This window comes from Podarcis filfolensis (genome assembly GCF_964270895.1).
Source record: "Podarcis filfolensis genome assembly, chromosome: 2".
Lineage (NCBI taxonomy): Eukaryota > Metazoa > Chordata > Lepidosauria > Squamata > Lacertidae > Podarcis > Podarcis filfolensis.
The window spans coordinates 57,336,531-57,354,539 of NC_139605.1; the positions used below are offsets into that span (position 1 = coordinate 57,336,531).

General features: G+C 41.7%; 1 protein-coding gene across 1 annotated transcript in view; it reads left to right on the top strand.

Moving 5' to 3' along the window:
- The first annotated feature begins 3,391 nt into the window (after nucleotides 1-3,391).
- The window catches only part of LOC310757986 (serine protease inhibitor Kazal-type 5-like), a 28,105-nt gene continuing 13,487 nt past the window's right edge, over nucleotides 3,392-18,009 (top strand). Inside the window, exons 1-8 of the mRNA XM_083603895.1 lie at nucleotides 3,392-3,537; nucleotides 7,098-7,123; nucleotides 8,666-8,796; nucleotides 9,975-10,023; nucleotides 13,268-13,398; nucleotides 13,487-13,547; nucleotides 15,460-15,596; nucleotides 16,467-16,593. Of these exons, the coding sequence (XP_083460021.1) occupies nucleotides 3,486-3,537; nucleotides 7,098-7,123; nucleotides 8,666-8,796; nucleotides 9,975-10,023; nucleotides 13,268-13,398; nucleotides 13,487-13,547; nucleotides 15,460-15,596; nucleotides 16,467-16,593 (714 nt within the window). The 5' untranslated portion in view covers nucleotides 3,392-3,485. The remainder of the gene's footprint in view (nucleotides 3,538-7,097; nucleotides 7,124-8,665; nucleotides 8,797-9,974; nucleotides 10,024-13,267; nucleotides 13,399-13,486; nucleotides 13,548-15,459; nucleotides 15,597-16,466; nucleotides 16,594-18,009) is intronic.

The following is an 18,009-nucleotide window of genomic DNA, read 5'->3' on the forward strand; positions in this document are numbered from 1 at the left end:
ATGGATTTCTTTGGTATCCTATAAATATGACGTAAATGTAAATCTGAAAACAAATTATTTGGGCATCTCTGTCTCATCTCCATAGAATTTTGTGGAAGAATAGCATAGGGATGTATCATCCTAGTCTAGTTCTCACTGTTAGCCATTAGTACCTTATAAAATATAATGTTACAGGATGTCCCTGGGATGTTTAAAGCCCATAATAATGCTGACTTACATATTTTCCTGAACATCACCCCATCTCTGTCTCCATCAAAAATTGCATCACTCTGAACCAATAAAGTTGCAAATTACTGTTGTGAATTAGAACATGACAGTAGCCAAACCAAAATTAAAGTAGCATAAATGAACACTAATCAGTGGTTTTGCCTTTATTGGAAAGCTATTTTTTGCATGAAATCTAGATAGTAGGGGGCATACTCCTTAAGGCAAACCAGATTTTGGAGTGGTTCGCCACAACTGTAAGGTTGCTCCTGAACCTGAGTTGAGCTGATATACCATATGATTTGAACTTCTGCACATGGTTGCCAATAATCTGTGCTCATCAGATTCACCACCACTGATGATCTCTGAGTTTGGCAGACTAGTTCAACCACATCGAAAAGGTTGTGTGATTTAGTTCTAAGAAATTATATTTTACATGTAATAAGAGGACTATCTCAGATCTGGCTATCTGGTCCACCCCCTACTCTTCAGCACAGAAAGCCCGCTCTTTATAGCTGAAGTGCAACAAATGGCAATTCAGGTTTTCCATGGATAGCTGTTTGCTCCAATTCAGCGGCAAAGAGCAAGTTTTTGCAGGGAAAGCTCCGGAGTGAAAAAAAGAACTAGGATAGGGAACTTTAAAGAGGAAAGTTAAGTGTAAATAAGCCCTTACTGACAGTGGCTCTTAGGAGTTTCAGACTGCTAGAATTTGTTACAGCAGGAGCTCTAAAACAAAGTTAAACACTTTTCAGTTTAGCTAGGTACTGAGTACTTATAAAGCTGCAATGCCTTGGCATCCACACCTTTGCAAGGGAGGAAGAAAACCAGAACAGCTTGGCCCCACCCATGTGACTCCCCTTTGTTCCACCCATGTGGCTTTATTGGCCCTGCCTACATGACCTCCTTGGCCACAGGCCACCCCACCAAGTCCAGGGGCTACCAGCTGCCACCGCAGGTAATGTCTGCAACATGTTGGTTGTGTGAAACCATGGGGGCTGCTTCTCACCATGTGCTTGTTCTTTTCTTTATTATCACAAAGCATTCCAACTAGAAATTTGTGTGGCAGAACACAACCCTCCATGCAGGTGAGTTGCAGTTGATCTATAAAGCACACTGTTGTAGGTGAAACAGCTCATTGTGCAGAGCAGCTGCCCCACCAGCGCTATTTCGTTCATGCCTTCAGAATGCCATCACTTGTTTGAGCCTGTGAGTATGAAAGAAGTAAACGGAGTGAAATCTGTTGGTGAAAGGAGTGTTCCTCCTTCCAAGCTGGGCAAAAATGCAGTATGCGCCAGGGAAGAAAAATAGAAATTCAATTAGCTCTCAGCAATCAAAGAAGAAGAAGAAGAAGAAAAATCAATGCTGGTTGCCAATGCACCTTTTAAAAATACAATTTTTAGATTGATCAGAAAGCATAGAGAGTTGCTATGGACAAATTATATATAAGGATTTAATAGCCTTACTACTGGCTGCAGTTTGTCTGGAATTAGCCAAGCATTGGTGGTACAAAACTCCATTTTTGTTGCAGTGGTAGACCAAGGTCTGGGACACAGCACTGGATGAAAAACTTACAATCTGAGTGTGTAGGGGAGCCAAACATAAAGATTTGTTTGCAAATATGTGTTATCCCCTATGTTTCTGTACAACATGGATTTTGAAACCTCCAGAGACACAAAAATCATTTTGGTATTATTTATATCTGAAGTATTTGTCGTCTTAGCCTTATTCCAAATGAACACTGGACATTGTAATACGAGCTAGTGTGCATCTTTTTCCTACGTCAGTTTGAGCTTCCACTGGATATGTTTCACGATACAGCTGGTGTAGACTAAACTTTGAAACTCACTGGAACAGCAGTTTCTGAATATATTTCCATGCCAATGTTCTTCCACAATGGTATAATGTATTGTACATTTCAGCATAACAGCCCAAATTCTCATATCTTCAGTTTGTTATTCGCAAGCTTGCACAGCAAAAGAAATGAAAATTGCACAGTGAGCCTCACTGGTTTTGCACTTAGCTGGTATTTCAAAACAGTGGTGATAGCTGTCAGTGTAGGAACCTGGAAGATAAGCAGATGTCATCCAGAAAAACATTTGATCATATTTACCTGTTTTTCAAACGGGAATAATACTTGGAGAGATCCGATATAGATTAGTTAGAACTTGGAAACCAGGAAGTCTTAAGTGCTATTATTATTGCTGTCATCATCCAAAGGCACTTAGACCAAACCTTGAGACATTCATCTGTCACTATTGTTCTCCTGATTCACATTTTCCCCAAACAAAATCAGCCATTCAGGAATCCTGCAAACAGCAGGCTAACTGAAGGGTGTATTGGTAGCTGGGATGAGACTAGCACTGCAATCCTGTCCTCGAGTTATGCCAGCTGGATGAAGATAGGCTTGCTCACTACTAAATCTATTGTACTGGTGGAACAAAAGGTTACAGCTGTATAATAGATTCTGTTTTGTTCCACCAATAATAGGTTATGCCAGAGTAGAGATACTATTGTGCTGGCAGTAGTCCTTTTTTAGCTTACCTGAAGATGCTGGGAATTAGAACCTGGGACTTTTTGTATGCAAAGCATGTAGCTGAACTCTGTGCAGAAGTAATTTGTAAAGTCTGAAAAATACTGTCATGCTACTAGACTCACTATTGTTATATTTGAGAGCTCCCAGCTAGGAATATAATTCCTTATTAGCAACATTATTAGCTTGGAGTTGTAGCCAACTAAATTCTGCTCAGACTCTCTGAAACTAAGGGCCCCAAGTTAGTCATTTCTACCAACTAAAATGGGCCTACTAGCATTGAATGCAGCCCACAAACTCCAGCAATGCTGAGCTATTCAGATATTGCATCTGGGTGGCTCTGTTGCTGGTAATAGAAGTATTTTTATACTGCCCTTCAGATATAGTCCCAGGAAGGTCTTTGATTTGAGCATACCTCTTGGATGCAGCATCCTACAGCCAGGATGCTCTGCTGCTGCTGAAAAATGAGCTGACCGATTGGTAAATGTCTCATTTTGACAAAATCCAGGGTGTGGCTCCCAGCCAGTCCCATCCTGATGAAAGTTATGTTGAAGGAATCATTAGAATTCAAACCATCCCTCATCAGACTGGTTTTCGTGGCTAATGATGGCTGTTCTGAAGGTTATGTCATAAGGAAGGCGGAGAAACCTGTCTCCTATATGTACATATGCAATCAGAGCTTCATCTGTGTGGCTTCTTGTGAGCAATGAGCTAAGAGAATCAAAACACGTTTACCACCATTATCCTTACCATGAAGGTAGCAGGGGTCTTTGTGGCCCTGGCACTTTTCAGCCACTTTGAAGGTAAGCTACATTTGTTATAACCAATGTCTGTGGTGGGGGATGTCATCTTTGCCTAAGGAGTGGGCACAATGTAGTCCTTTAAAAATAATGATAACTAAGACATCACCTAACAAGAGAACTAGCTTATTTGAAGAGAAAACTGAGGAAAGCCAAGGATTAGGAAATACCAAGCACTTTTATTTCTTTCTTGATAATATCAATGTTTAAAAGATGATTTATGGAACTGGTGGTGGGCATACCTTTGTTGTTGTCAAATACCTTGAAGGTTTGCAAGTGAAGAAGGTAGAGAGCTTCCTTGTTTTGGCAAAAGCAATATCTATTTTCATCTATTTTGCCTTTTGGGTGGACAAGTCAAATGGACTGTCTGATGAAATGACATTCTTTTGTCAAAACGTGGTTGAGTGTTTGTATCCATGCATAGGGCAGATTTGGAATTCTTCAACTCGTTCAAAAGAGTTGACATTAAACAGGAATGAAGATAAAGATAGGGTGATTCTGCAGAGAGAGAGAAAGAGCGTGCAAATATGGACCAACCAATCAGGGCTCAGTATGGGTGTTATTGTATGTATATATAAATAGAATTCTGTATTCATTGTCATAAAATCTAGAGAATCCTGCCATCTGCAAGTAGTTGAACTTAATGTGTCTGGAATTTCCCCCCTTGCTCTTTGAGTTGTTTATCCCAATGTCTATCAGTGCCTCTTGGGCAAGTTATTATCAGCTGGTTGATTTGCCAGAGGAATTGCAGAAGCAGTGGCTATAAGTGGCAGGATGTAACAATGGACAGCACTGGACAAGTCGGGTAAACTGATAGTGATCCAGTCTGAAGGACCTGTCACCTCCAGTGACATGCAGATTGGACAATCTGTGCTAGTTTTCAGTACAGCTTGATTTGCTTTCAGTTCTCATTGGCATCAGGGGGTGTCTGCTGTTTGTGGCCTGTGGAGTCTCCTTATCTAGCAGACTTGCGGTGTGGGGGAGGCAGCAAATTTTTCTGTGCAACCATTGCATCTTAACCACTACAGCTTCCCAGGTGGTCCCAAAATTGTGGTAAGTGGCAAGATGTGCCCATCACAAAGTGACTTCAGAAGGAAGATGTCTTGACATTATTAACCGGACTAGCATAGGTCACCTCTGCTCCATGGACCAAAGTGGAAACAAGCAGTGGCACCAAAGATTGCTTACTGAGGTGGGGTGTTAAAGAGAGATGGTAATCTTCAGATCTGTGGTTTAGTTAGGGCAGGGATGAGGAACCTCTAGCCCTCCAGATGTGGGTAGACTTCAACTCCCACCATCCCTTATTATTAGCCACACTGGCAGGAAGGCCACAAGTTCCCCACCCCTGAGTTAGGGTTATAATATTTCATATAGAGAGCTCCCTGCTTTATATTGACTTCTTGTTGTTGGCATCTGTCTGTCTTGAGAGACAATGGAGTGCACCTTTGGAGCTGAAGTCAAACTGCTTCATTAGCAGCACTAAAGTGAACGTACAGGGTGCAAACCTGGGCAGTGTGTATAGAGGTCCTGGGCTGCCCAGATGACAAGTCCTCTTGGCCTCGCTGATGTGGTTCAAAGGAAAGCAGAGCAATATGTTTGGCACCAGCTGCAGGAATTGCCAGAAGGAGGCATACAAGGCACCATCAAACTGTCTTATGGACTCTACTTTGGATTTGTGTAGGGTTTATGCCTTAGCCTTTTCTTCTTCTGAAGATATCCCACAAGGCAGCAGAAGTTTAGGATCAGAGTTTTCTTCTTCTAGATGGGCTACTTTCCCAGGTTGACAAGCCCCACCTGCCCCTCACTTCCCTCTACATCACATGCAGAAACCGCCTTCTTGACCATTGGACCCACTCAATCCACTGGAGGGTTTGAGACTCAACAGCTACCCTCACCTCCTGGTTTAGCCAGCCAGTCAAAGCCGTTCCTGGGGTGTGGCTTCTGTCGCATGCTGACAGCTTCTAGGAACCACAGTGGAGAGCTAAGTGCAGGGTGGGGACAAAAGGTGCATTAACTATCCCAGAAGGAGCATCATGTGTCCCTCACCAGATGCAATACCCCTCCCCAAACACCCCATATATTGACTAGGCTGCTTTATATGAAATACTAGAATAAAACAGTATAACTTCCATTAAAAAGAAATGTAAAAGGGAGAAAGGAAGAAAAAGAAAGAACAACAAAAAAAAGGCTGTACGACACGCTATTCTAAATATCTAAATCAGTTTAATTAAGGACAGGTATTCTAGGCTTGGATTTGGGTTGTAAGATGTTCCTGACAAATGTTACATTAACTAATCCTTGTTAAGAACTTCCTATAGCTCAGTCACAACATTTTGGGAACCGCACAGAAATATCTGGGTGGTATGAATCAAGGAACTTGCACTTAGTAGTATTATATAATTAGTTTAGTGGGCAACCAGCCCAATGCACAATTTCATGAAATAAAAGTGCTTACATTTAACGCAGTTCCCATTAAAAGCCATGCTCAGGACTGTGTTTCCATAGGTGCACCATCATCATCACTTGCAGAGAGAGGAGAGATCTATATGATCATGATGTGCACAAAGTGTCACTACAAGCGACAACAAGTAACTCAGGCAAGCATAGGCCTCAAAATTATAGAAAGCAGGACTGCAAGCCCAAACCATATTTATTGAGAAATAAGTTCCTCTGATTTCAGTAAGGTTTATTTCTAACGCTTAGGATTACAGGGTAATTCAGTGTAAATAATTTTCACATCAACCCAGCAAGTGTGTTCTGTGCAAGCAGCTGGTCTGAGTTTGCATTATGAGGCTCATCTGACCCCCTTTGAAGTCCACTGGTACATCTGGTGTGGATGACTATGCAGATCTCTCTCAAGGACCACTAACCATATGCAAGAAAGCAGAAAGCTATATGGATCAGGAAAATTCAGATTAACTGAAACCATCTCCTTTTTAAAAAAGTAATTTTTATTAAAGATTTTCTTGGTTTACAAAAGTACATGCATTTGAAATGCTGAAACAAAGAAAATCATCAAACCATTAATTCTAGCATACAGCATCTCCATGATTGGTATTATTAATTGTATTATAATTCGGTATTGTTATAATGAGGCTATTATTGGATTGCTGTAACTGAAAACTAATAAAAATTACTATCAAAAGTATGTGCGTTGTTTCTTTTTCAGGTTGTAAAGTCTTTTCTATAGATCAGTTACATTTGTTATGAGATGTTAGTGTTGAGTACGGTATAAGGTAGGGGAAAGAGAGTGAGGGAGAGGAGGGGTGGTGTGGTGAAATTTATATTCTTTTTTAGTGTACGTGTGGGGTTTTGTGTCAGCGTCAACTGGATACAGTAGGTTCTCTTTCTATTCGCTTGTTACATTTCCTTTGTAGTGAGAGGGATTGGGGGGCAGGGTGTAGTTGGTTGTCTGTAGTGGGGTTTGTTTGCATTTGTGAGGGGGGAGGGTTTGTTGGGTTACGTAACTGTAACCACCTCTTTGATTGAATCATCGTCTTTTTAAAACTTGAATCTGTACAATGACAATGCAAGAATTTACAGTCTGTGTATTTTTGTTGCAGGTGTTGCCAGTCAAATGAGATACCAGGTTAGTTCAGACTTTTCTCTTATTTTTCCTAAATCAGGCTGTGTACACACCATACATTTAAAACACCCCACCAAGAATTCTGGGAACTGTAGTTTGTTAAAGGTGCTGAGAATTCACTTGTATTTGGTAATGAATTTTCACGTGTTATTTGTGAAATGAATAACTTAGCTGGAGTTTAACTGTTGCAGTTCAGCCAACATCTCTGTTGCCCAATATTTCCAAAAGGCTTGCAACCTAGGATAGCATTCTGCCCCCCCCCCAAAAAAAGAAGAAGGCAAAAATGCACCTGGAAACTACATAATAGCCTGGTTGATACTGCCTCCTGGCAACCCATCTTCCCCTTTGCCCAGTCATTGTGAACATGCTTTCTAATCAACGGAGATCCTTCTGGGATTCTCTGGCTAGATTGCATTAAAAAATCCTGGTGGATTCTTAGTGCTACTCCCCAGTCTCTACCCAATATTAGTAGGTTGGAGGGGGAATCAATGCTCTATGGGGCCTCCCTGCTCTAACCAACATGGAATAGTGGTAGAACTATCCAACATGGTGGCACATGTTTTTTAAGGAGCATATGGCTTAGTAGAAAGGCATACGCTTTGTGTGAAGAAGGTCCCAGGTTCCTTCCTGGCATATTCAGGTATGGTTGAGAAAGACTGAAACCCTGGAAAGCTGTTGCCAGTCATTGTAAACAACGAGCAGCAGTAGACAGTGTGGTGGGGCTATGCCATCCACTTGAACTCTGTTCAGCTGAGTTGCAGCAGCAAACTGGGATGGAGAAGGGAAGAATGTGGTGGTGGTGAAGTCAGTGTGGTGTAAATGCACTGACATAGCACCAGATTGCTTCTGTTGGTGTGTTTGCAGTGCACCAGTCCCACCACTGCCCTACCCCACTCCACCACAACCTTGACTGCTGGTGAAGAATAACCAACATGATGCCCTCCATGTGCTGTTGGACTACACCTCCAATGATCTTTGACCATTGGCCATGTGGGCTGGGGATGAAGGGAGTTGGAGTCTAACCACATTTGGAGGGTATCACTTTGGCTAGTCCTGGTGTAAATGGTACTGAGCTAGGTGGACCAATGGTCCAGCTTGGTCTAAGGTAGCTTCCAGTGTTACACTAGCATTAAACACAAGGCTTACAGAATCCCTGCCCCAGCTACCTATGACCATCATATTGAAATGCCCAGGTAACAGAGGGCTCCATCTATCTGCAAGTTCACCTTCACACATTTTAATGAGGTTGCAGTGCTGAACCTCTTGGTGGATTGTGTGCAGAGTTTGACTATCATCTGAGCTCCACTTTTGTTACCACTCCCCTCCAGAAATGTCTAAAATTTGAGTGGAATTTTCCATTCAAATGAAATAAACATTGAAACAGTGACAGAGCAAGCAAAAGCGAAAACTAGAAGAGGGTTACATTCTCCACCTTCATATTACTCACTTCCATTCCATATAAACATATAGAACTGAAGCAATTTAAGGACTGCAGAAGCAGAAGAAGGCAAGCAAGCCTCATTAAGCGTTCCTTTATCCCTTTAGGAGGGCATGTGCCGTGAATTCCAACCATTTTTAGAGGATGGGAATTTATACTGCAACAGAGATATAGACCCTGTTTTCGGTCCTGATGGCAGGAGACATATGAACAAGTGTGTCATGTGCCGTGAAGTCTTGTGAGTATTAGAAACAACCACTTGTTTCAGAGATGCTAATGCCATGATGAGAGCTGTTATACTGGTTGTTTCCCCTATGTCTTCTCCTCCTACAGACAATTTCCTAGTTCCATCTCTATGGCAGAAACCCCTTGGCTGAGGCAAACACTGCAACTTATAACCCCCAGAACAGAGAGGTCAGTTTCATGCCCTGCTGTTCTCCCAGACCATCAAGATCAACACCAAAAGTGGATCCAAAAATCAAGGCCATCAAGGCAGCAGGGAAGATCTAGCACACATTAGAAATCACACAGGGCTTTAGTTTCAATGCATGCAAGATTCCTTCCATGAAGGAGAAGCTATTCGGATTTAGTGAGCAGGAGTCTGCATCAATATTAAGATGAGACCTATGCTCATTCCCTAAGATTCACTTCAGATTTGGAAGGTGCTCAGGGATGAATGGTTTAATCAGTCTCCATTAATATGATTGTCAGCAATACATATGGGCTCTGAAATATCCTTTTCATATTCCACATTCAGTGGTTTGTGTAAATGGCCATCTAGGCAATATTTCATAGAAGGTTGGCAGCACTTCAGTACCATCAAGTTGTATCCAATGCTGCCCATGTACACGTAGAACAGACTTCCTCCTTGTGCAATGGGACTTCCTTGCCTCCTGTGCACCCACAAAATCTGCTTGGGAGGACTGAGAAATACTCTGGGGCAAAATTTGGAAGAGTATGGGGGAACTGCAGAGAGAAGGAGAGGAAAATGAAGTCCTGGTACATGAGAGGAAATCCACTGGTGCAACAATGGTTTCTGTCCATTGAAATGAGTAGGATAAATTAGTTACATGAGTAAGACTGATTGATTTTAATGGGATTTCTATGAATTGGGGCTATAAATGATTGAAGGCACTTGTTATCAGATCCTATTTAAATACATCATGGAAGATTCAATAGCGAAAAGTCCTTAGATTAGAGATTCTAAGCAAATAACCTTCCTTACCTACTTTACGTCTTGATTTCTTCTGTTCTCTTTTATGTGAGCAGCTCTCTTGCATTCCAAGAACCTCTTGTGTGAAAAAAGATTGCGGGGTTTGTATTGAACTTTATATCACCCTACAATAAAGTGTTGCACCATTTACATTTTCCATTCATAATTTCTTCTCTTTTTTTGTCTATTATGTTCATTAATAGGAGAAGGAGAGCAATTGCTGGTTGGCCCAAAAATCCTTCTTCAGGAAAGGTGAGGAGAAATTTTAAAGCTATCCAATGGCAACTAATAGTGTTGATTCCATTAGTGTTACAAGGAGGAAAACAATTTTAGATTATTTCAGGAGTTTGAAGGAGATGGAGAATAACCGAAAATTACTCCTCTTCTTATGTGGCTTTACCATCACCTGAGCAACATTGTTGGCTACAACCTGCAATTCTTGCTAACAGTGCTATCCTGTGCAAATTTCCCTGGGAGTAACTCCCATTGAGGCTAATGGATCATATTTTCATGCTCAGGCACAGCGAGCCCGCCACCTGGTGCCTCACACCATGTATCAAGATACACAGACCTACATTCATGGATCCAAAAAAGAAAAAAAGGGGGAAAAGGCCACAACTTTATTGATTACAGATGTAGGTGTTTTGACTCAGGGTGTTTTCCCACTTGGTCAGCCTATCTGCTTCCTGCTTCCTAGGGCATCCATTCCAGGAAAAAATTGCCCTATGGTTTCCATCAAATAGAAGCAGCCTATGGAAATTGCCTTGGGAAGTGCTATGGTCCTCAGCCCCCCATCTGGTTTTATGGGTAGAAACACCTATCCTAGGATTCCTTTAATGGGATACCCCAATTCCTGGAAGGGGAAGTTAAAGCAATATACTCCCCTTATGAGTAATTACTATGAATGCTTTAACCACTAAAGTTGTGATGATTGCTGTGAGGCAAAAACCACAAGACCAGCCAATTTTTCTGGATATAAAATTTCTTCCTGCCCCAAATACAGCAACCAAAAAATTACATAGCAAAGTCATTAACAAGGGTGGGAGACCAAAAGGGTGACTGTAGTGCCAAGGGAGAAGGCGGGCCCCTTTTTATCCTGAAGAAGAGGACCCAAGTGGAAACCAGCACAAAGTTTCCACCTGACTCTGCTCCCCACTGGTGCCACCTCCTAAAGCCCATCCACGATTGGCCAGTTATTGTAGGTGGGTAAATTTGGATTTCCCCATGGCAGAAAGGTGAGAGGAATTTCTGAGTAGACATGTGAAGGATTGCATGTGAGGCATGAAAAATGGTATACCTGAAATATGATGATATTATGTGTTTAAGCCCTGCATTAGACCCAGTGGCTTAGCAATTGGTTTTTGCTTTTGTGCTGGAAGATATCAGATTTCATTGTCACTTGGATTGTAACCCAATCTAATTTTACTAAATGAGATTAGAGTTACAATGCTGATACTATATGTAATTATAGTGAACACACTTCTGGAACAGAAATTGCACAAGTGGAGACCTGCTACATTTCATGGAACTTCAGGATGGTGTCCTCCTCCACAGCACATTGCTGGTTCACTAGAAATATGGTTCAGGAAGAGTTGATTTTCATTATACACCCTCTGGCTGCTTCTTATATGTACAAATATGCTTCATTATACCAACAGTAGCAGTTTCCATTCTCCTTCTGTTTTATCCTCACAACAACCTGGTAGGTTGGCCTAAGAGATTGTGATGGGTCAAAGTCATCCAGTAAAGTTAATCACTCACCAGGAATTTCAACCCAAGCATCCCTGGTCCTAGCTTAACCAAAGGGTGAGGAACCTAGGAATGGGGCCCTCCAGAAGTTGTTGGACTACAACCCCCACGATCATTTAGCCATGATGGCTAGGACTGCTGGGAAATTGAGTCCAACAATATCTAGAAGGCCACAGGCTCACCAGCCCTGCTCTAGCCATTGCACTACTCTGATTCTCCAAACCTGTTCCTGCCTGTGAGTATTAATAGCAATCCTAGTTTCCGGTTTGGCTCCAGACTTGGAGGGTAGATAGAACAGATAGAACAGTGCCCCCCCCCCCACATTATCAGGCATGGCTTAAAAGAAGTAAGGCTCATTACTTATCTAAAGAAGGTCTTCATGAGACCATTGAGTCCAGGGTCTAAAATTATCCAAGTTCACCCACTGCAGGGTCTCATTGAAAACCACAATTGAACCATTACTAGTACTATGTGTTTTGGTTTCTGACAGGCCCAAGTTAGTGTGCCATGATGAGTTTGTATCTTTTCCTTCTTGTGTTTCCAAGACTGAAATAGTAAACTCTCCAGGGCGGGTCCTGGGCTGCCTTCCCTGTTTGGAACATTCCAAGCACGTTGTTGGCACTCAATTACTGCTTAATGGGGTAATAACACCCCAGAGCGCTCCAGCTAGGGCAAGGTGTGGGACCAGGCATAAGCAAGCCTTAATTGCACCTTGTTTATCTTGGCCAATCCATTTCTTGCACACCTCTTTCTCTAGGCAGCAAATCTTGTCATTGACAGGCTTTTCTTTCCCAAATGATATCTTTGTTTCTTGGTCAAATTGCTTGGCTTAATTCGTCATCATAATGCTTGCTTCTGTGTGACTTGTGCAGGTTAGACTTCATAAGGTTGTGTCTAGCATTCTGGCTGAGAGGGAAGTGTTCAGAGGGAGAAGCTGCTAAGAGAAAGGGTGGGAGAAGGGTAAAGCACAAACTCTGCTGCTTTTCCCATTAAGTTTGTTCCCACCCAGGAGCAGAGGAAAAGACGAGCACAAGCTGGCAACATGGCAAGCAGTTCTGTTGTTAGTGTGTCCACTATGTTTTTGAAATCTAATGTGTCTAATATATTTTAAAAATCTTGCTTAATATAAAATCCAAAATAGACATTACACATCTACAAAGAAAACAAAATCTCAAGTGCTAGACATAATGTATTGGCTATTAAGCACATTTGCTGTATTGATTTATTTACATGGGAAAGAATTCTGGGTGGACAATTCCCCACTGAAACCAATGCTACCATTTGGTTGGTTTTGTGGCACCTTTAAAGACTAACACATTTATGACAAACACAAGCTTTCATGGACTGTAGTCCACTTCATCAGATGCATCTTATAAAAGAATCATCTGATAAAGTAGAATGTAGTCTGCAAAAGCTCATAACATCATAAATTTGTTAGTCTTTAAGGTGCTACAAAACTGCTGTATTTGCTGCAACAGATGAACACAGTTACCTCTGGAAACTTTCAGGTTTGTGCTCATTCTCTTAATTACTTCCAATGAAGATTACTTCCAGGGTGCTTCATTCCTCATAAAAGACTTATTCCATTGGGTTTGGTTCAATCAAAGGTGATTGAACATTCTGCTGATCACATGATTTTCTAAGGGACCTTAAACGCTGCATATGGTCACCCTGTTGATGACTCATGATGAACTTTATCTCCAGTGAGACTTCAAGGAGGAAAATTGATCTTCTTCTTCCACTGTAGGATGACGACTGCAGTGAATATTGGCCTTATTTCAGAGATGGGTCATTTTCCTGCACCAGAGAGAATAATCCAGTTCGTGATGCTTCTGGCAAGCAGCATAGCAATAAATGCATAATGTGTCTACAGAAGTTGTGAGTATGCAGTAATATATTTGCTTTTTAATTAAATTGGGCCTCTCTGTCTGCAACAAAGTAAAACTTTATCCATTGTTTCTTGCAGCAAAAATGGAGGTACGATGAATTCTGTTGGAAAGGACCAACCACAAAATGGAAAAAATGAGGTGAAGCAAAGCTTTATCCAAATTTTTATTTGACCATTTAAATTCTGCATTTCTTGCCCATGGTGACCAAGAATGAGAAGAATCAGTTTTACTCCAAACAGGTTCCAACTCTGTTCATCCAAGGTTTTGTTGCATCCTGCACATACATGCACAGTTTAGCCTCTTGTTCCATATGCAAAAAGTCATGTGTGTGGTAGAGTACCGCATTATGCACAGAATTAGGAAGCCCTCCCTCATGTTCCACAGGTATCTCTTTATGCAGCACATTGTTAATTATGGAACTCACTGCCACAGGAGGCAGCAATGGCCACCAACTTGGATGGCTTTAAAAGAGGATTAGACAAATACAAGGAGGCTTTCAATGGCAACTAGCCATGATGGCTATGCTGTGATTGCATGATCAGAGGCAGTAATGCTCCTGAACACTTGTTGCTGGAAATCACTGGATGGGAGAGTGTTCTTATGCTTGGGTCCTACTTGTGGGTTTCCCACAGGCAATTGATTGGCCACTGTGAGAACAGGATGCTGGAGTAGAGGGGCCATTGGCCTGATCCGGCATGTTATTGTTATGTTCTTATATTGACCTGCATTATCTCTGCCCAAATCATAGAAACTACATTTGCCTGTAATGTAATTTTAAAAAATTGTGTTCAGCACTTCAGTCATTGGATTAGCTTTTAATGATTTCATTAAAAGCTAGAAAGCAGTAGACTTCAAGGCCTAGCCTATATTTCAGGCCTAGCCAAATTCATATCTGCATTAATTGATAATGTTCATCCCTGGATAACAGTTTTAGTCCATAAAGAGGTTATCTTAATATGCATAATGTTTAAAATACTATATCACATTTGAGGGCAATGTCCATTTTCGAGATTATTTTTATCTGTAAGCTGCCTTGAATCAGGTATAAATGATGATGATCATAATGAAGTTTTATATTGACTATAATGGAATGTGAATTATGCCCATCCTGTAATTAAGCATGTTGGGGAAAGTGAGAGAGAGAACTTTTCAGATCAGCTGCGTCCAGATCAATTGCATACTTAGAATGTACGTTTCAATGACTCATAAAGAAGAAATAGTTCAAGGAGACTTTAATGAAAGGTCCTCTACCTACTAACTGAACAAGCAAACAAAATAGTAAAGAACCTTCCAGATAAAAGTTGGTTATTGCTGAAACTTCTTTTTTAAAAAAGAAAATCCTTATAGATTTATTTATTTATATTTCATTCACTCACTTTACCCTTGTTCCATCATGTGGACCCAGCTAGGAGAGGATACGGGTTGTCGGTGCACATGTTCAGATCATTCTTTTGCCTTCATTAAAGCTAAAGAGAATCTATATGAAAAGTTTCTCACTGGTGAGATGTCTAAGCAACACCAGTTCATGAAACAGTATTGAGGAATCAAGGGCAGGCCCTTTCTTGCCAGCATTCCAGCCACTTTTGTTGGCTTTATTCACTATTGATTGAAAGCATGTTGCAACTTTTTAGAAGTTTTCATCATGCTCCACAGCAATTGATGCAGGGACCTGAGTATTCTCTGAATTGTTCTGGTGCAGTTGTCTGCCTGTGATCTGGTAAGGTGTTGACAGTATTTTAAGCACATTGTTGGGAAAAGTGGGGGAGATTGCTTTTATCATCCAGATCAATTGCATGCTTTGAATATCCCTGCTAAAGAATGATAATTAGGTCGGCCGTAGAGGGCAACACCCAACAAATGTTTCTAAGACAGAGGCACTCAGAATTCTTCTGACTAACACCTCAGTCAGACACAAGGTAGTAGGTGACATGGTTCACCCTGTCACACCCTGACACCATCTGTGTCTGTGTGATGCATTTGCTGTGAATGAAGATCCTCCAGAGTTTCCAAAAATCAGACCAGCAAAGCAAACCATGTTCTTTCTCTGCAGAGGAATGATGGATGCGAGGAATATCGATCAGAGATGGGACCCAACGGAGAACTCACTTGCACCCGTGAGAATGCTCCAGTGCGGGATGCAACTGGCTACACATACAACAACAAGTGTATCATGTGCTCAGAGAAATTGTGAGTGCTCTAACTCAAAGATGAAATGATGTGCTGTCGTGAATAGCAAACTTTCGCATGTACTCTCCAAAGTTTATGGGCAGTCATTGAACACAAGAAGAAATGCCTTGTGTTTAATGTATATAGTTTATGTAATGTTAGCTACTTAGGCCAGGGTTTTATCCCCAGGGCCACATTCCCCAGCGGACAGCCTTCTGGGGGCCACATGCCAGCGGTGGGTGCAACAGCTGGTGTGACTTTTTCCATAGGCTGCTGACCAGATGCAAAGTCAGAGGTTTCCACATATACTGGTTTCCATCCAGGCAGTCAAGGGGCATTAGAACAGTCTGAGGGTGCCTTCCAGCCAGGCAAAACCTCTTGAGGAGGATGCACATTTGAAGAAGGTCCTTCCTCCCTTCACTAAATTTGCATTATAAAAAAATTGGCCAGCCAGCATAGCCAATGGTCAGGGATGATGACCATTCAGTAGCATATGGAGGGTGACAGGTCCCCCCACCCAGGATCTAGGGAGTACCAGGTTGGGATAGGTTGCTATATACCAGGTTTTGTCCTTCCAGGTGTTGCTGAAGGACAACTCCCATCATTCCTGACCATGCTGGCTAGGGCTGAGGGGAGTTGTAGTTCAACAACATCTGGAAGGCCAAAGGTTCCACATTTCTGATATATTAAAACAAAGCAGCTGCTCACTTCTTTGTACATGCCTGTGGGTTTGTTCTCTCCTTGTGTTTTCATTTTTGTTTTACTGTCCTCGGTTTTCTTTTCTTCTTTCAATCTTCTCCTGAATGTTCAAGTTCTAACAAGTGTTTGAACATAAGAACTCCAGTTTCCAATTCCTGTTACTCACGTTGTTCTACATTCCATGCCTCTTAGCAAAAAAGAAGTTCGAGAAGGCAGGATCGTTGGAGGAGGAAGAGGAGGAGGCGGTGGTGGTGGTGCTGTGGATACTTATGGGAACAGAATCGTTCAAGGGAATTTCAACCCAGGGAACAGCAACGAGGTGAGGAAAAATGTCGGGCAAGCTGCTACCTGAGCACTACTTTCCTACTCAAGAAAACGGATGCTTTATCCTGTCTCTGATACTGTGCTGTAATGTTCATCGCCTAGAAAGCATGATTGGGAAGAGAGATCACATTCTCATAGCAAATCAGAACCATGTAAAACATCCAGGCTGAGCTCGGTCCAAAGGCTTTAACAGCCTGGGATAACATAGTAGAAAGCAACATGCAAATAATTTCTGAACACAAGCCACAGCTTCTGTGTGGTGTGGGAGTTGCCTGATAGGTAATGGTAGATCAGAGCCAGGGAGACAGCAAATCCATGATTGCAACATATCGTGGAGATGGCTCAATCACAGAGAGGTCTCTGATGTTAAAGAAGAATGCCATGAGATGGAGAATGAAGGAAGCTCCAAATTTATAGGGTACGATCTAGGCTGCAGTGCCAGTCCTGAGCATCCAGCCAGGCCTCAGAATTAGCTCCTTGGTTTGAACAACTTGTTAGTGGTTTGAGGAGGATACTTCCCCTGAGTGCTGCCTTAGATCTAGCCCAGCTTTCGGTAATATTACTTACAAATTAAATAGCCAAACAAGTCAAAATTATCCTTCCTTTAAGGAAAACCATTATTAGAACAATAAAAATGTCAATGAAGGGAATAACTATAAACCAAACGAGTAAAAACATCCTATAGAGATAACCACACAAGCAATGAAAACTTGCTTTCACACATGACATGTTGGCATTTAGGTTCTAATGTGCCAAATATGTGGGCCCTAGTCCAGCTTTAGTCACACAAAACTAGTGGCCTTTGTTGGGGATGTACAGCAAGAGATGCTTCTGGACAATTCGGTAATGTATTGGCTGGGCTTCCCATTGTTGAGTCAGGCTGGTGGTCTTCACATTGTTTGTTTACTAATTAATTATACTTCATTTAGAAGAGTTTATATAGTTTCCACGAGACTCCCAGTGGTTTCCTAACCAGGCTCTGATCTGGCCCACATCCAATCATGAATGAGTCATTCCCATTCGTGGGGTGGGGAGCTTATGCATGTTAAACTTATCCCTAATCACGCCCATCAACAATTCATATAGACCAACCAGAGATATGATTAGGGTGGCCATGCATCTTGCTTTAAAGAGGACAACTCTCTCTTTGAAATGCTAACAGAGGATAGCCCTCTATTTGAAGGAGTCCTCTGTTTGAAGGGCTGTCTGGTCCAAGCCTGGTTTAAGGATGAAGAACCCTAAGGGAAAGCAGCAGAGACCTTGAAGTTACCACCAACAGTTAGCAGCAGCTCACCTGTTCACAGCCTTCATCACTATGGTGAGATGTATTTTCATTTGAATTTGCATTAGCCAGCCTGTCTAAATTTGCATTCATACATATAAATCAGTACATGCTAATTTTATGCATATC